Below are 21,128 nucleotides of genomic sequence, written 5' to 3' on the forward strand. Positions count from 1 at the left end.
ATGTCCGGACTGTTGGGGCCGCCAGCCCTGGCCCCGTGTTCGGACTGTTGGGGCCGCCAGCCCTGGCCCCGTGTTTGAACTGTTGGGGCCGCCAGCCCTGGCCCCGTGTCCAGACTGTTGGGGCCGCCAGCCCTGGCCCCGTCCCAGGGTCCGGACTGTTGGGGCCACCCGCTCCAGCCCCATGTCCGAACTTTTGGGGCCACCCACCTCAGCCCCGTTTTCGGACTGTTGGGGCCACTCGCCTCGGCCCCATGTCCGGACTGTTGGGGCCGCCAGCCCTGGCCCTGTGTCCGGACTCTAGGGGTCGCCAGCCCTGGCCCCGTGTCCGGACTCTAGGGGTCGCCAGCCCTGGCCCCGTGTCCGGACTCTAGGGGCCGCCAGCCCTGGCCCCGTGTCCGGACTGTTGGGGCCGCCAGCCCTGGCCCCGTGTCCGGACTGTTGGGGCCGCCAGCCCTGGCCCCGTGTCCGGACTGTTGGGGCTGCACACCTCAGGCCTCGCTTCCTGTCCGTACTCTTGGGGCCGCCCGCCTCGGCCCCGTGTCCAGACTCTTGGGGCCGCCAGCCCTGGCCCCGTGTCCGGACTGTTGGAGCCGCCAGCCCTGGCCCCGTGTCCGGACTGTTGGGGCCGCCAGCCCTGGCCCCGTGTCCGGACTGTTGGGGCCGCCAGCCCTGGCCCCGTGTCCGGACTGTTGGGGCCGCCAGCCCTGGCCCCGTGTCCGGACTGTTGGGGCCGCCAGCCCTGGCCCCGTGTCCGGACTGTTGGGGCCGCCAGCCCTGGCCCCGTGTCCGGACTGTTGGGGCCGCCAGCCCTGGCCCCGTGTCCGGACTGTTGGGGCCGCCAGCCCTGGCCCCGTGTCCGGACTGTTGGGGCCGCCAGCCCTGGCCCCGTGTCCGGACTGTTGGGGCCGCCAGCCCTGGCCCCGTGTCCGGACTGTTGGGGCCGCCAGCCCTGGCCCCGTGTCCGGACTGTTGGGGCCGCCAGCCCTGGCCCCGTGTCCGGACTGTTGGGGCCGCCAGCCCTGGCCCCGTGTCCGGACTGTTGGGGCCGCCCACCTCGGAATTGGCTTCGTGTCTGGAATGTTGGAGCTGCCCTCATGGCCGCCCACTCCGGGCCTGGCTCTCTGTCTGGACTGTTGGGGCTGCACGCCTCGGGCCTGGCCCCGTGTTTGGACTGTTGGGTCCCCTATCCTCGGGTGTGGCCCCGTGTCTCGACTGTTGGGGACACCCGCCTCAGGCTGGGCCCCGTGTCCGGACTCTTGGGACCGCCCGCCTCGGCCGTTTCCCCATACTTGGACTGTGGGGGCCGTCCGCCTCAGGCCTGGCCCCGTGTCTGGACTCTTGGGTCCGCCCGCCTCGGGTCTTGCCCCGTGTCTGGACTCTTGGGTCCGCCTGCCTCGTGCCTGGCCCCGTGTCCGGACTCTTGGGTCCGCCCGCCTCGGGTCTTGCCCCGTGTCTGGAGTCTTGTGGCCGCCCGTCTCGGCCCCAGCCCCGCGTCCGGACTGTTGGGGCCGCCTCGGCGCCAGCCCTGCGTCCGGACTGTTGGGGCCTCCCTCCTCGGCCCTTTCCCCGTGCTAGGACTGTGGGGGCCGCCTGCCTCGGGCCTGGCCCCGTGTCCGGACTCTTGGTTCCGCCCCCCTAGGGTCTGGCCCCGTGTCCGGGCTCTTGGGGCCTCCCGCCTCGGCCCCAGCCCCACGTCCGGACTGTTGGGGCCGCCTCGGCGCCAGCCCCGCGTACGGTCTGTTGGGGCGGCCTCGGCGCCAGTCCTGCGTCCGGTCTGTTGGGGCTGCCTCGGCGCCAGCCCCGCGACCGGTCTTTTGGGGCAGCCTCGGCGCCGGCCCCGCTTCTGGACTGTTGGGGCCTCCCACCTCGGACCCGGCCCCGCGTCCGGACTGTTGGGGCCTCCCACCTCGGACCCGGCCCCGCGTCCGGACTGTTGGGGCCGCCCACCTCGGACCCGGCCATGCGTCCGGACTGTTGGGGCCCAGGTGGGCGTGTTGAGGCCGCCATATCCTCTTGAGGTCGCCTTTTGAGGTCGCCAGCCTTGGGCCCGGTCCCGTGCCGCCCGCCCTGGGCGTGGCCCTGTGTCTGGACTGTTGGGGCCGCCCGCCTCTTGCCTGGCTTTGTCTGGACTCTTGGGGCCACCCGCCTCGCACCTGGCTCTTTATCTGGACTCTTGGGGCCGCCCGCCTCGGCCCAATATCCGGACTGTTGGGGCCTTCCATTTCCGGACCCTTGGGGCTGCCCGCCTCAGCTCTGGCGCCGTGTCCGGACTCTTCTGGCCGCCCGCCTCGTATATGTGGATTTGCTGCGTTTCAATTAAATTCAATGGCTGCGAATTTGCGGCGTAATCGCGGTGCGTGTGGTACTCAGGATGAAGAGGAGACTACAACTCCTCTTCATCCCGGCTACCACGCGGTGATAAAAAGAAATAAAAAAGTTAAAAATAAAAAAAACCTGTATACTTATCTCTCCGGTCTTCTCCTGGCCGCTTCCTCTCTCCTTGGCGTCCCGCGGTGTACTTGTAGGACCTGCGGTGACGTCATTTGGTCAGCTGATGATCACGCGACCGCTGACGTCAGCGGTCAGGTGATGGTCGTGTGACCGTCAGCTGACTAAATGACGTCACTGCAGGTCCTGCAAGTACACCGCGGGATGCCGAGGAGAGAGGATCGCCGCCGGGAGCAGATCGGAGAGGTGAGTATACAGTTTTTTTTTTATTTTTAACTTTTTTTTTTTTTTTTTTACTATAGATGCCGCATTTAAAGCATCTAAGTTGCATTGATTTATATTGTGTGACCAACTTCAAGCACTTTTCCAAGTGAAGCTCAAAATGTCTTGGAAAAGTGCTTGAAAAAACGCATGCGTTTTCACATGTAAAAACGCTTCTCTCTGGCAGAAAAAACGCATGTAAATCTTCATGCGTTTTTTTCTGCCAGAGAGAGACAAAAACGCTCTGCATCAAATCTGCTACGTGAGCACATAGCCTAAGTCTAGCTAAGGCTCCTAGTTGGAAGAGATAGCCTTGTGGATGCTAAGTGATTAAACTGTCAATGCTCCAAACTACCCTCCTGGTATGGAGTGGTAAGATGAACTTGATTATGTCATGTTGGGCGGCACTATACCAGTCTGCCCTCCTAATGGAAGGGCGAGCTGGACTCGCCGGTGTGGGGCTGATAAACCATCGACATCCCAGTCTTTCCTCCTAATTGGAATTGCATGACAGACATGATTATACTGGTTCTGGTAAAAATATTCCAAGACCAGCATATCCTCTTTGTTGAAGTCGGAAAATGGACATATTAGAAATTAAGTTGGTGGAGCCATTATACTTTATAAGTTTTTATGGATTGAAGTCCTAAAATTGGTAGATTGAACTAAGTGGTGAGTTGGTTAAATATCCAGTCAATGCGCTTTTTGGGTGATAAAACTGCAAGTCTGGAATAAATATACAAGGGGAGGAATCGATGGATGAGTTAAAATGAGTTAACCAGGGGAGGAGTCCTGAGGAGATAATTTGCATATTCCCACTGCATTTTGGGATAAGTGAAGAGTCTCCGCGAGCTCAAAGAACACTGGATTTTGGCCGTTGGAGTTGAAAGGAAGACATCGGTATTTGGAGCGTTTTTCACTGTTTTCATAACACATTAACAATAAGAATATGGAAGAGTCCAGAAGCCATTTGGTGAGCTGCATATCCTGCTACATGTTCACAGACTTGCCAGTGGAAAAGCCAAACTTCACATGCCAGAAATGCAAGCTTGTGTCCCTGTTGGAGGAAAAGTTGCGAAATCTAGAAGAGAGGTTAACTACCTTGAAAATCATTAAGGAAGGTGAAGAGTTCTTAGACAGAGCAGAATTATCTCTTCATGATACTGAAAGAGAAGAAATTCGAACTGCACCTGACGAAACAGAGGAATGGAAGCATGTGACCCACAGAAGCAAGAGGATCGAGAGGCAGTCAGCACCCATACTGCTCAGGAACCAGTACCAGGCTCTCACACAGGAGAACCATGAAGAAATACAGCAAGATAAGACTTTGCCCACAATGAATAACCTTGTAAGTCCTCAGAATCCTCCTGGATGGAGAAAGAAAAATGTTGTGAAGAAAAAACGGAGAGTGGTGGTCATGGGGGATTCCCTGTTGAGAGGAACAGAGGCCGCTATCTGCAGACCAGACATAACCTCAAGAGAAATGTGCTGTCTTCCAGGTGCAAAAATTAAAGAGGATATCAAGACTCTTCAGACCTACAGATCACTACTAGGGTTGAGCGAGTATGTTCTGTCCGAGTATACTCGGGCCGACCTCCGAGTATTTACAGCTGCTCGTTGATATGGATGAATCGCTCCCGTGTGCATGATTTGCAACTGTTTGACAGCTTTATTACATGTGAGGAATGTGTAAGAAATAGACATTCCTCACATGTAATAAAACTGTCAAACAGTTGCAAATCATGCACACGGGAGCGATTCAACCATATCACCGAGCAGCTGTAAATACTCGGAGCTCGGCCCGAGCGTACTCGGCGAAAGGGTTAATAGAACATACTCGCTCAACACTAATCACTACCCATTCCTGCTAATACGTGTGGGGACAAATGACACCGCAAGAAAGGACCTGGAAACCATCTGCAGTGACTTTGAAAACTTAGGCAAGAAAGTGAAAGAATTGGGAGCGCAGGTGGTCTTCTCATCCATCCTCCCAGTGGATGGCCATGGAACAATGAGGTGGAATAAGATTCTACAGCTGAACAACTGGCTACGTCGATGGTGCCGTCAACAAGGATTTGGATATTTGGATCATGGAATGAATTACCTATATGATGGACTACTTGTTAGAGATGGGGTGCACCTTACGAAGACTGGAAAATGTGTATTTGGAAGTCACCTTGCTACACTCATCAGGAGAGCTTTAAACTAGAACAATGTGGTAAGGGAAGCAAAAGGCCAGAAAAAGCCATACAGCTGACAAATACTATTGATATCTCTGCTATTGGAAGTGGAAAGAAAGAAGAAAGACAAAAAAATCTAAATAATAAAAATATGGGAGGAAGAGAAACCAATCACAAACAAAAATGTTTTTATACAAATGCACAAAACATGGGCAACAAACAAGGAGAATTGGAACTACTAATGTAGGAAAAGGAATATGATGTCATTGGAATCACTGATATTTGGTGGGACGATACACATGATTGGAATAAAAGGCTAAAATGATACAACTTATTTGCAAGAAACGGACTTGATAAACGAGGAGGAGGTGTCGCATTGTATGTTAGAAAAGCGTATATCTGCACAGAGATTGAAGCTTCAGAGACTGGGAGTTCTGTGGAAACTGTTTGGGTAAGAATACAAGGAGAGAACAATGGAAAGGACACCATTGTAGGCATTTACTACAGGCCACCTGGGCAAACTGAAGATATGGATGAACTCTTTATGTATCAAATGACCAAGTTCTCCAAAAAAATATGACGTAGTAGTCATGGGAGATTTCAACTATCCAGACATTTGTTGGGAATCTCTCTCAAGTAAAACTAACAGGTCAAGCAAATTCTTATCCTCTCTTGCTGACAACTTTATCTTCCAAAAGGTAGGGGAGAAAACAAGGGGATCTGCTATTTTGGATCTAATCCTTATAAACAGGGAGGAAATGGTTGAGGAGGTAAAACTGGCTGGGACCCTAGGAGGCAGCAATCATGCTATTATAGAATTTTGGATAACTAGAGGAGGGAGACATGTGAAGACTCAAACTTCAAGGTTAGATTTCAGAAAGGCAGATTTTAAGTGACTCAGAAAGAGAATAGGAGGGATCCAATGGCTGGATGTCCTTAAGGACAAAAATGTCCAGGAAGGATGAGAAATTTTTAAAAATGAGATTCTCAAAGCACAATCGTTAACAATCCCAAAAAGTAGGAAGAATGGGAAGCATTTAAGGAAACCAGGATGGATGAACACAGAACTTTAAACACATGCTAACAAAAAGAAAGAAATGTTTATCAAAAAAAAGAGGGAGGCATATCTAAAGAAGATTATAATGCAGTCTGCAGAACCTGTAGGGCACGTATCAGGTTAGCTAAAGCTGACAATGGATTAAGGCTTGCAAGAGATGTCAAAAGCAATAAAAAAGGATTTTGGGGGTATGTCGAAAGTAAAAGAAAAGTCAAAGATGCTATAGGATTTTTACAGGATGAAAATGGTGAAATGGTAAGAGAGGATGTTGAGAAGGCCGAACTTTTTAATTCCTATTTTGCATCAGTTTTCTCTCAGAAAGAAAATGTAACATCAACTGATCTTCACTGTCCTATTAAAGGAGTAGAAGAATCCAGGTTATCTGTAAACAGAAAGATTGTGAGGGAATATTTAGCTAACATAAATGAGTTCAAGTCTCCAGGTCCAGATGAATTACACCCCAGAGTACTGAAGGAGATCGTAGAAGAAATTTTAGAACCACTCTCCATAATCTTTGAAAGTTCTTGGAGAACAGGAGAAGTCCCAGAAGACTGGAGAAGAGCAAATGTTGTTCCTATCTTCAAAAAGGGGAAGAAGGTGGACCCAGGGAACTCTAGGCCGGTGAGTCTGACTTCTATACCAGGAAAGATCTTTTAACAAATTATTAAACTACATGTATGTAAGTACCTGGATAAGAATGAAGTGATTAACCAGAGTCAGCATGGGTTTGTAACTAACAAGTCATGTCAGACTAACTTAATTTCCTTCTATGACAGAATCACTGACTGGGTGGATCAGGGAAATGCTGTAGATATAGTATATCTTGACTTTAGCAAAGCATTTGACAAAGTATCTCACACCATCCTTATTGAAAAAATGACCAAGTATGGAATGGACAAGGCAACTGTTAGGTGGATTCATAACTGGCTTAGTGATCGGACTCAAAGAGTGGTCGTAAATGCCTTCACATCCAGTTGGATGAATGTCTCAAGTGGGGTACCACACGGCTCTTTCCTGGGACCTGTATTGTTCAACATCTTTATCAATGATTTAGATGAAGGAATTGAGGGTAAACTGATTAAATTTGCTGATGACACAAAGCTAGGAGGGATAGCTAACACTAGAGAAGAGAGAGAGAGGATTCAAAAAGACCTAAATAAACTGGAGCAGTGGGCAGCAACTAACAGAATGGTTTTTAACAGGGAAAAATGCAAAGTACTACATCTGGGCAATAAAAATGAAAAAGGCATATACAGAATGGGAGGAATAGAGCTAAGCAACAGTATATGTGAAAAAGACTTAGGTATACTAATAGATCATAGACTGAACATGAGTCAACAGTGTGATGCAGCAGCAAAAAAGGCAAATACAATTCTGGGATGTATTAACAGAAGCATACAGTCTAGATCACGTGAAGTCATTATCGGTCTTTACTCCTCTTTGGTCAGACCTCATCTGGAATACTGTGTCCAGTATTGGGCACCACATTTTAAAAAAGACATTGATAAACTGGAGCAAGTTCAGATAAGAGCGACCAGAATGGTGACCGGTCTGCAAACCTTGTCCTATGAGGAACGGTTATAGGATTTGGGAATGTTTAGCTTGCAAAAACGAAGACTGAGAGGAGACTTAATAGGTGTCTACAAATATCTCAAGGGCTGTCACATTGTAGAAGGATCATCTTTATTCTCATTTGCACAAGGAAAGACTAGAAGCAATGGGATGAAACTGAATGGGAGGAGACACAGATTAGATATTAGAAAAAACTTTTTGACAGTTAGGGTGATCAATGAGTGGAACGGGCTGCCACGAGAGGTGGTGAGTTCCCCTTCAATGGACGTCTTCAAACAGAGGCTGGACAGACATCTGTCTGAGATGATTTAGTGAATCCTGCTTTGAACAGGGGGTTGGACCAGATGACCCAGGAGGTCCCTTCCAACTCTACCATTCTATGAAATGTCCACTTAGCTGTCAGACTCATGTGGCAAAGGAGTAACATATTTTCTTGTCAAAACGAATGCCTTCGCACTGAGTTTCTTCTGATGACTTAACTTTACGTCCTAAGGGACACACCAAAAAAAAAAGATTGGTGAAGTTGGATTGGCATAAGGTACTAAATATTCTGGTTTCTGGAACCCCTTTGGTATTCTGGGATGCTCAATCTTCAATTGATAACATAGAGTTGGGTGGGTATTTTGAACCATTAGGTGATTGATCATTGACACTGGAAGGGTTTCTTACGAGCCAGATTTTGGCCTTAGGGGGGTCTTACTTCAATGGAAAATATCAACAATATTGCGTTTGTGATCCGATTCTCTCACAGGTGCGGAGAAGATGGAGAACTTAATTTCTCCATCTTCTGAATTTTGTGAGTCTGCATATATTGGACTGCACTCTGATGACATCTGAGTGCAGTCCAATGTTTTGCACATATCCATAGACTTGTATCGGGTGCACGTCGTCCGATATACTCTGCCAATCGCAGCATGCAGCAATTTTTTTCTCATGCCGACTTGACATGAAAAAATGAACACTAGTCGGCACTGCTCCATAGTATAACATTGGAGCGAGTGCTATTCGATGAAACATCAGATAGCGCTCGTCCAAGTTATACGCCGGCTACTCGGCAGTGTGAGCGCCCCCTAAAGGCATCACCTTGACAATCACAGCAATGAACACATCACACAGAGGTGTTGGCTCTGATTTTTTGAGGTTAAATGGTGCAGTTCTGAACTTCACCACAAACCCCCCCCCCAGCTACATAATGTGTGAACAGACCCCCAAGATTGTGTGAAAAGACACTTACATGGACCGGTCTGCTTCAAGCTGTCAGGGTGTAAAGACACAAAATGATTCGGGTTTAGAAATGTGTACATTCTATTCCAATTGTGATGTCATGGAATGTCGATGACGTCACGTTCCCTGTTATGTCATCAGAACTGTCACTACTTTTTTATGGGTCTAGTTTACAGCATCAATCAAAAATTCAATAAAAAGACAAAACCCCCTAACTCATTTTATAATTATAATACATTTAAAGGGACCCTTTTATTTTATCTCTATTACCTACTGCTCTATATACTAAGCGAAAACGCAGGACTCCATACTGCCATTCCTGACCACAGTAAACTACAACCCCAATATCACCCCCTAATCCAACAGGAACAAAAGAGCTGACAACAGAGAATGGTAGCATTTACAACTCGATTTTTGGTGCTAAACGCTATAATTTGACCATGTAAGTAGCAAAACTACCCAAAAATGGAGTCACATAAAGATGTCGTAACTTGACCACTCCCTATATACATGCCTTACTAGAGCATAAGGATGGCATAAGGGCGAGCTCCATTGTAGTCTTCCATAGTGGGGAGCCAGTGCAAAGAGCTGGAAGACCCCCAACAATCATGTATCATCACATTGTCATCCTCCTACTAAAGGGGGCATGTAAGACTGTGTCCTGTAGGGGTCGCTACTTCCCCAGCAATTTAGCAGCTAATTGCTAGGGGTCTTAGCTGCCATACCCGTTATTATGAACCAATCGTCAGCGACTTCTCATTTAGTTAAGGGGTTGTCCTGAAGATATCTTATTACAGAGTGGTCCTGGCTATCCATGATGATAATACTGGTGGATATGCTACAAGTATACCAAAGCTTCATCATAGCTGTCACTGTTATGTCAAATTTACAACTACAAGAAAAAGTTTATTTTAATTGTTTTAAAAAACAAAAAACATGGTGGGTAATTGCAGCCTGGGATTATTTTACATATTGTTATTAATATTTTGGGGGATTAGTCATGTTCTTCTCCGCTTCCTCATGCACTGCACTTTATATACTGTTTATTATAATAATGGACAATTCAAAAGCCCTGCATGTAGAATATATAGTAATAGTTATATATATCTGTTGAATAACTAGATGACAATCAGAGCAGTAAGATATACTTTAGTAGAAAAACATAGTTTTAATCACTGCCAGGGAGTGGGCCGCAAACAGTTGTATAGTTATACATGATTATATGCACATCGGGTGATTGACAGCCAGTTCAAAAACACTGATAATCGGTTTCCGGTTATTGGTTACAGTGTAAATTAACCTTAAAGAGTAACTAAACTTTTAGGAGATTTTTCATTGTGTTTTAGGTTCATTAATTCTGAGCAGATTTGTGGGGAACCTGATTTGAGTTGCTCAAAAGATCTCGTAGAAGAGTGCAGTTCAGTAGATAGGAGAGCACACAGTACAGAGCAAATGCAGTAGAAAGTCATAGTCCTGTCTCCTCACTTGTACACTTCTAAGAGGTCTTTTGAGCGATCAGGATCTCAGGACCCGCACTAATCTGCTCAAAATTAATGAACCTAAAACATGTAATATACATCCCAAAATTTAAGTTACGCTTTAAATGTTTAATTGTTCTACTGCTTGCATCTAATCAGTGCTTTGGTTCTTATATGGTCTGCAGTCTGATGGGGATTGGTAACAACAACTCCCAGTATCTCCTTACCATTGCTAAGGACATACTGGGAGTTGTAGGTTCATGTGATACAATTGTATATGGGGCTGATGTGGCATAGTAATTGATCACTGTACTAAGCTTGGTTCTGTATTCATGTACTGGTGATGAATCTGGTGTTGTATTTATGCACTGATGGTTTTTCTGGTGTTGTATTTATGCACCGATGGTGGTTCTGGTGATGTAGTCAAGTACTGATGGTAATTCTGGTTCTGTATTCATGTACTGATGATGGTTCTGGTGATGTAGTCGTCTACTGATGGTGGTTCTGGTGATGTAGTCATGCACTGATGGTGTTTCTGGTGATGTAGTTGTGTACTGACAATGGTCCTGGTGATGTATTAATGTATATGTTGTAATCGGGTGAACGAGTGCTCCTGTGTATAGGAATGTCGGCTGAAAGGCTGTCTGCTGAACGATCAACTGAAATATAGTTCGGCCGACAGTCATCTAATGTGTACAACTGGCCTTGGGGTATGTGCCCATAATATCTTTTAAATGTCTGCAAATTCATCTGCAAGTTTTTTGGGCCAAAGACACTTCAGGACACACCGGCATCTTTTTTGTCCTGAAGCGACTTTTTTTTGCTTCTTCTCTGACATCTTTTGGCCACCGTTTTTTTTGTGTGTTGTTTGTTTTGTTTTTTTTTATTTAAATTGTATTAAATAAACAAGGTTACCTCTTTTAACCACTTTGCTTCGATGGAAACCTGAAGCAGTAAAAAGAAGCTCAAAAGAGTAAACATATGCAGTGCAAGTCATTTTTACATTGCATATGTTCATTTTGTTTAGCATTTATTCAGTACTTTTTCAGGCGGGTTCCAGAGCGGCTCTGCCTGAAATAGACATTGGGTGTACATACCCTTAGGGCTCGTGAACATGCACACGACTGTAAAAATCGGACAAGTGCTGTCCGTCGTTTTGATAGACAGGACTCCTCCCCGTGTTATTCTGTGAGGCTGGTTACATGTCTGATATTTTTCCTTGGACCGAGTCAATCTAAGGAAATACATCACAGCATGCAAGATTTGCCTCCGATTCTTGAATTGCACTCAGCCATTCATGTCTATAGGTCCGTGAAAAAAATCGGACCTCACTTGGATGACATCAGAGTGCAGTCCGATTTTCACAGATTGACAGAATGGAGAATTTTTTTTATTTATTCTCCACATCAGAGAAAATATGATCACATTCTGATCAAACTCTTATCAGAGTCTGATCAGCATAATCGAACCGATTTTCTTAAATGAGAGAAAAACGGTCCTGTGACCCTAGCCTTAGGCTTCATTCACAGGTCAGTATTTTGCATCAGTGTTTGTTTGCCAAAACCAGGAGTAGAACTTACAGAGAAAAAATATAAATGAAAGATTGATATCTGTTCTAGGTAAGAAAAAGAAACTAATTCTCAATATTGGTGGGGGTCCCAACAATTGGCCCCCGTCCAATAAATCAAGCGGAGCCCATTAGGATCATTGGGATCTGTTGTGGTGGAATTGGATTCCCTTGTGAAGGAGACTATTAATGAACATATCATTATCGAATGTAAAGTGGACAGTTGTCATACTTGCATGTGTAAAAAAAAAAAAAAAAAAATTCTTCTGCTTAGTTTCGTGGTTACACAGGCAGATTTCAGGCCGCTATTAAATGTATGTTATTCAATGAAACACGACAGTTGGATCGTACAGCCAGTAGACAATACATGCTTTAAGATTTGTCTTAAGCATATGAAATGCATGCTAGATGGTGTTAAGATTTGGTGATTGACTCAGCCATTGAGGAATATTCCACTTCTTTGCCTTAAAAAATGCTTCTTGGTTGTTTTCACAGTATTTTTTTAGCCATTGTCCATCTGTACTTTGAATCCGTGTTGCTGCATTTGGTTGAATCTGAGCAGAAAGTATCGTCCCGTACACTTCAGAATTCATCCGGCTGCTTCTGTCGTCAGTCACATCAATAAACACTAGTGACCCAGCGCCATTGGAAGCAATGCATGCCCATGTCATCACACTGCCTCCACCATGTGTTACAGAGGATGTGGTGTGCTTTTGGATCATGAGCCGTTCCAAGCCTTCTCCATACTTTCTTCTTCCCATCATTCTGGTACAGGTTAATCTTAGTTTCTTTTGTCCATAGAATGCTTTTCCAGAACAGGGCTGGAATCTTTAGATGTTTTTTTGGCAAAGTCTAACCTGGCCTTTCTATTTTTAAGGCTGAGTAATGGTTTGCACCTTGTGATAAACCCTCTGTATTTGCTCTAATGAAGTCTTCTCTTTATGATAGACTTAGATACTGAAACACCTACTTCCTGGAGAGTGTTGGATGTTGTGAAGGGGTTTTTCTTCATATGGAAAGGATTCTGTGATCATTCACCACTGTTGTCTTCTGTGGACGTCCAGGCCCACTTCCTGAGCTCACCAGTGCGCTCTTTTTTTCTTTTTTTTTTTTTTTTTGCAGAATGTACCAAACTGTTGATTTATCTATCCACTTCTAACATTACTGCTGTCTAGCCGATGGATTTCTTCAGCCTAATGATGGTCTGTTTCTCTTCAATTGAGAGTTCCTTTGACTGCATGTTGTGGGTTCACAGCAACAGCTTCCAAATGCAAATGCCACATCTGGAATCAGCATCATGACCTTTTACTTGCTTAACCCTGGAACGCATACCTGGGGCCTCGCAGGCCCGCCCTGTTAATTGTTTTCTATTTTCTGCAAGATTTCTTTAGTTTGAATTTTGAAACTCTAGGTATTCCTCAGGTATATAGTTGTTTGTCATTTCCAGTTGTTCATTTATTTATTATTTGCATACGGGCCTAAAAGGCCCCAGGTATGTGAAAGTGTAGATTTTTATGGTCATGTGTTCTAGGGTTAATTGATGATGAATTAATGAGGGAATAGCCCATGCAGCCCATTGAAGAGCTTTTGAGATAATTGTCCAATTACTTTTAGGCCCTTTAAAATGAGGCAGCTACATATTAAAGAGCAGTAATTCCTCAACCCTTACTCCAATTAGGATGTGAATACCTTCAAATTAAAGCTGAGAGTCTGCACTTTAAGCTCATCTTGATTATTCAGTGGGTGAAACAAATATTGAACACCTCACCAATTCTCTAAGTAAATATATTTCTAAAAGTGCTATTGAGATGAAATTCTCACCAGATGTCAGTAACAGCCTATCTAATCCACACAGACAAAGAAGTAAAACCATTGATGTCCATAAACTAAGTTACGAGTTTGTGCAATAATCAAAAATGATACAGGGACAATGTATTGAACACGCTTACTGAAATGTAATTAATACTTCGTACAAAGGTCTTTTTTGGTGATGACAGCTTCAATACACCTCTTGTATGGAGAAACTAGTTGTAGGCATTACTCAGGTGTGATTTTGGCCCATTCTTCCACACAAATCCTCCTGAAATTCTGAAGGTTTCATGGGCTCCTTCTATGATCTCTGAGCTTTAGTTCCTTCCATACATTTTCTTTTGGATTCAGGTCAGGTGATGGGATGGACCATTCTAGCAGCTTTATTTTCTTTCTCTGTAACCAATTGAGAGTTTCCTTGGCTGTGTGTTTAGGATCATTGTCTTGCGAAATTTGCACCTTTGTTTCATCTTCATCTTCCGGGTAGATGGCAGCAGATTATTATCAAGAATGTCTCAGTACATTTGTCCATTTATCCTTCCTTCAATTAAATGAAGTTTGCCAGTGCCGTATGCTGAAAAACAGCGCCACACCATGATGTTCCCACCTCCAAACATCACTGTTGGTATAGTGTTTTTGGGATGATATGTAGTGCCTTTTGGCCTCCAATCATGGTGTGTATTATGGCATCCAAAGAGTTCAATTTTGGTCTCATCTGACCAACTATATTCTCCCAGTATTTCACAGGCTTGTCTAAATGTTGTTGAGCAAACTTTAAACGTGCTTGAACATTCTTTTTGTTCAGCAATGGTGTCTTGCTTGGTGAATGTGCATAAAGGCCATGGAGGTTGAGCGTATTACTTATAGTTTTCTTTGAAACAATTGTACCTGCTGATTCCAGGTCTTTTTGCAGCTCTCTACAGGTGGTCCTTGGCTCTTGGACAACTCTTCTGATAATTCTTTTCACTCCTCTATCTGAAATATTGCGGGGAGCACCTGGTCTTGGCTGTTTTTTGGTGAAATTATGTTCTTTCCACTTCTAGATTTGGGCCCCAATAGTGCTCACTAGAACCTTCAGTAGTTTAGAAATTCTTCTGTAACCAATGTCATCAGTATGTTGTGCAGCAATAAGGTTGTGAAGGTCTTGAGACAGCTCACTGCTCTTACCCATCATGAGATGTTTCTTGTGTGGCACCTTGGTAATAAGACACCTTTATATAGGCCATCAGTTGAACCAACTGATATTGTATTTCACTAAGTGGCAGGATTGCTTTCTAATTACTGACAGATTTCAGCTAATGTCATGGCTTTTTCCACCTCTCTTTCTTCAGGTGTTCAAGTACTTTTTCCATGTTCATTTCTCATTATTACACATAACTTAATTTATGGACATCTATGGTTTGATTTCGTTGCCTGTGTGGATTGGATGGGTTGTTACTGCCATCTGGTGAGATTTCATGTCAATAGCACCTTTAGAAATAGATTTACTTACAAAATTGGTGACGTGCTCAATACTTATTTCACCCAATGTATAGCTGTACCTTGAATATGTTTTGGTAATCAGTTAAAATGCCCCAAATTTGTGTCACTGTCCAAATAATTCTGGACCTAACTGTAATTAAGCGCAATAAATATTGGGAAAATGTGTGGGGGGGGGATTGTAAATGATGAAGACTAGAAGTATTGCAAGGTTCTGTGCTATGAAATGTTCACGGTTATATGCCGGCACAGAGTGACGCATCACCAGAGACAATGGCAGCTATGCAGCTTTTCTTTTCTAGCAGAGCTGATTCTTCCTGTTGCGTCACATATGTGCAGCTTGTTTAGTTTAGCTCTTATTCCACGGCCCCCCACCCTGGCATAATGTGGTTTCTGTTCCCTGTGATGTTAGAGACTAGCTTAATCCTCACATGGAATTTATGACGCTACACCCTGAGGTGCAGATACAGTGTAATAGCTGGGGAGGTGTCATTGGGTCAGGTTCATGACACTGTAATGAGAGAGCAGTCCCAGAGTGGCAGGACCGGTTCATCAATGAAGAATGTTCCTAGATTAAAAATCTCTGCTGCACCTTATTATATGTAATTGTGTATACCCGGCACTATGTAGGGCAGCGTGCTATTCTGTACAATCACTTGCCAATTAACCCATCTGGAATGTGAAAGGAAAAGCATACAAGCTAAGGCCGGGTTCAGATGGGTCTGTTTCACTGTCTGTAATGCCTGGGTTGAATATATGTGCCTATGGGGTTGTAAGTTCAGGTCCAAAAACCCGCAGTCAGTCTGGGCATTGTAGTTTGTGAAAGATGCCCACCTAAATGGGCCAGTGGACAAGTTGAGCAGCTCTACTTTACTGACAGACAGGAGCGGAATGATCATTAAAGGGAATCTGTCACCAGCTTTTTCCTACCTAAGCTGAGAGCAGCATAATGTAAGAAGAGACCGTGATTCAAGTGATCATCATTTTATCAGCAGGAGATTATCACTAGAGCTCTATTTGGCCTTCTGCCAGGTAGTCCAACCACGCTCACAACAGTGATTGGCAGCTTTCTGCCTATGCGCAGGGTAAACAGAAATCTGCCAATCACTGGTATGGCTGGGGTTATACAGAGCTCAGCATTCAGAGACTGCTAGATCTGCAGCAGATAAAACCATTTTTAATCAAACTGCATCGCTCAATAAAGTATCTGGAATTGGATCTCAGCCCTTGCATCATGCTGCTCTCAGATGGGGTAACAAAAACCTGGTGACCTATTCCCCTGTGATACTATCAATCTGCAGCATACCACATCTGGTTATAACAGGGCGATGTGCTGTTATCACCAACGCGCGTTCAGATTGTCAGCCTGTCTTAATCCATCTAAAGGCAACAATCCTGATAACAATTTATCTGCCAGACATATTAGGTGGCAGCTTATCTCTAGAGAGAATAAAAGGATCGTCAGTCAAAATTAGAAATGTCGGATCCTTAATTCCCCAACAATCATCAGTCTGGGGGACTCTACAGTGTATGGAGCAGTCAGGAGAGATAGCTGTCGGCCAAATGATCGTTCAGTCGATAGCGATCTCATTTATATGGGGACTTTACAAGGGAACTCATCTTTAACCCTGGGACCTGTCCATCATATTTTAGTTACATATACCTGTTCATGGGGGGGGGTATACCCCAAAGACTGTTTCTTTTACATAGCCATGTAATGCAAGTATTAACCTCAGAATTGCTTGGAATGGTATAATTAGGCTTAATGTATTGCCTATCATTCATACTTTTTAGAAAATTACACATTTTAAGACGTCTTCACAAATAATACAAAACTAATGCAATCTAAAGATGTTATTAGACAATTGAAGAAATAATAATGGCAGCACTTTATAAATAGCACACAAAGAAAAAGAATAAAAAGGAAATTATGTACACTACTTTTACTAATATTACTCATATTACTTTACACAAATATTCTTCCTCAAGACAATAGCCCTGTAAAATCCTCATCCGTAAAATTAATTTGCATGACCGCCAAAAAGTATGTTTCAAATTACCGTACATATAACCAGTTATTTGGGTCTCATAAACTCCATTATTAGATTTCGGGAAAACTATATAGCACAAAATTATAACACCACAGCACACTTCAAGGCTAAAGCTTCAAATAAATTCTCACAAGGAACGAGCCTCGTACTGTGCAGCATGTGCATGCGCAATGCATATGAAGACACTGTGGGGGTTCGAAGACCCCATTAACAGGTCCTAGGGTAAAAAAAAAGACCAATTTATGGTCATTTCCCAAAGGTAAATTATTTCCACTTACTAATGGCCAAATACCCCTTGAGCAGATTTCAGCCCCCCTCTAACATCCCAGAAGCTCCACTTCCCCTGTGGTTCTGTGGCAGAGAACCAGTCCTTAACGGTTACATATTACCCATTTTGTAATGACACCTGAAACTGGAGGCGTGCAGTTTATCACCCCTTCTTCCCCAATTAAAAATGTTTCAGTGGGTGCTGATGGCTTTCTTTCTGGATGGTCTTTGGGCTATGTGAGGTGCCCGTTGCAGTGCCCTGCATGGATTAGATGTCTCAGTAATTTGTGTGCACAGTATTAAACTAGATGAGCATATTATTTTTATTACATGTGGAATTCTGATAATTTTTCCATAGACCAACGGTTCAAGAAGACGGAGGTGACGTCCTCTACAGAGGCTTTCAGGATGGTATTGTCCAGCTGAAGCTCCAGGGCTCCTGCACCAGCTGCCCAAGCTCCATTATCACACTGAAGAGTGGCATCCAGAATATGCTGCAGTTCTATATCCCAGAGGTGGAGGGCGTAGAGCAGGTACTCCAACTATTCCGGCCTCTGGAATCGTATGTGCGGATACTCACCATGGCGAGTATAGGGATGCACCAGTGCTTCCAATGTCAGTGAGATCCGCAAGCGGATTCTTCTATTGAAAACTCATTTTGCCTTGTGAAAATAGTGTTTCTTGAGACCAAGGCAATTTACAGTCTTTGTTGTGTTGGCGATGAGTGTCTGATTGCTGGAGGCCCCACCTATCACGAAAATGGAGGTCCCTTTTCTCCTGTTCGCATAATGGAAACAGCCATGGATTACTCATTTCTCTTCATCAGTTTTATGAAGAGTGCTGCCTGGAGCGACACTGACCACTGGTCAATTCAGACAGAGCACAAGGGCCATCAGTTCTCCTGTTCAGTGCAGGCCTCAGTGGTGGGATACCCAAATATCAGATACTTATCAGCGGTTCTATGGATAGAGAATAGCTTGTGATTTTTGGACTGCCCATTTAAAGTGGTTGTCCCCTTTCAGAAAATCCTGGTCCCTGGGCGCAGTTTCATATATATATCTATATCTATCTATCTCTATATCTATCTATCTATCTATCTATCTATCTATATATATATATATATATATATATTACAGACCAAAAGTTTGGACACACCTCATTTAAAGATTTTTCTGTATTTTCATGACTTTGAAAATTGTACATTCACACTGAATGCATCAAAACTATGAATTAACACATGTGGAATTATATACTTAACAAAAAAGTGTGAAACAACTGAAAATATGTCTTATATTCTAGGTTCTTCAAAGTAGCCACCTTTTGCTTTGATGACTGCTTTGCACACTCTTGGCATTCTCTTGATGAGCTTCAAGAGGTAGTCATCGGAAATGGTTTTCACTTCACAGGTGTGCCCTGTCAGGTTTAATAAGTGGGATTTCTTGCCTTATAAATGGGGTTGGGACCATCAGTTGTGTTGTGCAGAAGTCTGGTGGATACACAGCTGATAGTCCTACTGAATAGACTGTTAGAATTTGTATTATGGCAAGAAAAAAGCAGCTAAGTAAAGAAAAACGAGTGGCCATCATTACTTTAAGAAATGAAGGTCAGTCAGTGCGAAAAATCGGGCAAACTTTGAAAGTGTCCCCAAGTGCAGTTGCAAAAACCATCAAGCGCTAGAAAGAAACTGGCTCACATGAGGACAGCCCCAGGAAAGGAAGACCAAGAGTCACCTCTGCTTCTGAGGATAAGTTTATCCGAGTCACCAGCCTCAGAAATCGCAGGTTAACAGCAGCTCAGATTAGAGACCAGGTCAATGCCACACAGAGTTCTAGCAGCAGACACATCTCTACAACAACTGTTAAGAGGAGACTTTGTGCAACAGGCCTTCATGGTAAAATAGCTGCTAGGAAACCACTGCTAAGGACAGGCAACAAGCAGAAGAGACTTGTTTGGGCTAAAGAACACAAGGAATGGACATTAGACCAGTGGAAATCTGTGCTTTGGTCTGATGAGTCCAAATTTGAGATCTTTGGTTCCAACCACCGTGTCTTTGTGCCTGGTTCCTACCGTGAAGCATGGAGGAGGAGGTGTGATGGTGTGGGGGTGCTTTGCTGGTGACACTGTTGGGGATTTATTCAAAATTGAAGGCATACTGAACCAGCATGGCTACCACAGCATCTTGCAGCGGCATGCTATTCCATCCAGTTTGCGTTTAGTTGGACCATCATTTATTTTTCAACAGGACAATGACCCCAAACACACCTCCAGGCTGTGTAAGGGCTATTTGACCAAGACGGAGAGTGATGGGGTGCTACGCCAGATGACCTGGCCTCCACAGTCACCAGACCTGAACCCAATCGAGATGGTTTGGGGTGAGCTGGACCGCAGAGTGAAGGCAAAAGGGCCAACAAGTGCTAAGCATCTCTGGGAACTCCTTCAAGATTGTTGGAAGACCATTTCCGGTGACTACCTCTTGAAGCTCATCAAGAGTGTGCAAAGCAGTCATCAAAGCAAAAGGTGGCTACTTTGAAGAACCTAGAATATACGACATATTTTCAGTTGTTTCACACTTTTTTGTTAAGTATGTAATTCCACATGTGTTAATTCATTGTTTTGATGCCTTCAGTGTGAATGTACAATACAGAAAAATATTTAAATGAGGTGTGTCCAAACTTTTGGTCTGTACTGTGTGTGTATATATATATATATATATATCTATATCTATCTATCTATCTATCTATCTATATATATATATATATGGAATTTATTATTTTTTTTATTTAAATAAATCGATCATTTACTCATCCTCCCCAGGTCCAGTGCTGAGTTTCTGTCGCTGCTCCCTGTATTTGTGATTGATTTCAGCACTAACGTCTCATCAGCAGCGTGGCAGCCAATCGGTAGCACTGAGCGGGGGCATTCCATCTTCATGGGCAGAGCCTCTCAGCTCGCTGATTGGCTGTCAACGTGATGTCAGGACTGCAGCCAATAATGGACACTGGGAGCAGCGGTGGAGAATCAGCACTGGACCTGGGGACAGTGAGTAAAGCGCAGTTTGTCTTTTTAAAAAGGTTACAGCCTTTTTAAAAGCCTCTGTTGGGAAGTGCAGCATTCATCGCTGTTCTTGATGATGGACTATGATGCTAGTGTGAAAATGTCCTCTGGAGCAATGGCTCCTTCTCCTGATGGCTCAAAGATTGTAGAGTTTATGCTCCGAAATGCTTTGATCACGCAACATTGCTGTGGAAGACACATCACCTGCTGCAGCATGAAAAATATATAATGCATTGGTCCTTTTCTGGTCTCACATGAGTTTTCATGATCTGTAATGCTTAGGAACAATTAACTTCTTCCCGACATGCGCCGTACATGTACTGCTCTGCTGTAGCTGCGATCCCGCAAAGAGCAGTACATGTACGGCGCAGTGATCGGGCGGGCTCACGCTGAGCGCCGCCGCAATCACATGCGGGTGTCAGCTCTGTCTGAGACCTGACACCCTGCAGCATCGCCCACGATCAATGCTAGCACCGATCACGGGCGTTTAACTCCTCTGATGCCGCTGTGAATAGTGACAGCAACATCGCAGTTCATCGCAGAGGGAGTGAGCTCCTTCTGTGATCGCAACAACACAACGTGATGTGATCGCGTTGTGTTGATGGTCTCCATGGTGACCGCCGGTCCCAAGATGGCCGCGGGGACCTTCAGGGTCCTGCAGGAAAGTGGCCTGTCAGCGGC

At 44.8% G+C, this 21,128-nt stretch overlaps 1 protein-coding gene across 2 annotated transcripts in view; it reads left to right on the forward strand.

The window, feature by feature from the left end:
- The window catches only part of NFU1 (NFU1 iron-sulfur cluster scaffold), a 71,846-nt gene that overhangs the window by 40,512 nt on the left and 10,206 nt on the right, over positions 1 to 21,128 (forward strand). For both annotated transcript variants that reach the window (XM_073653630.1, XM_073653631.1), the window contains exon 7: positions 17,752 to 17,926. In XM_073653630.1, coding sequence (XP_073509731.1) covers positions 17,752 to 17,926 — 175 coding nt within the window. The remainder of the gene's footprint in view (positions 1 to 17,751; positions 17,927 to 21,128) is intronic.

This window comes from Phyllobates terribilis, unplaced genomic scaffold (genome assembly GCF_046119375.1).
Source record: "Phyllobates terribilis strain yellow unplaced genomic scaffold, ASM4611937v1 Scaffold_11__3_contigs__length_659146591, whole genome shotgun sequence".
In the NCBI taxonomy this organism is placed as follows: Eukaryota; Metazoa; Chordata; class Amphibia; order Anura; family Dendrobatidae; genus Phyllobates; species Phyllobates terribilis.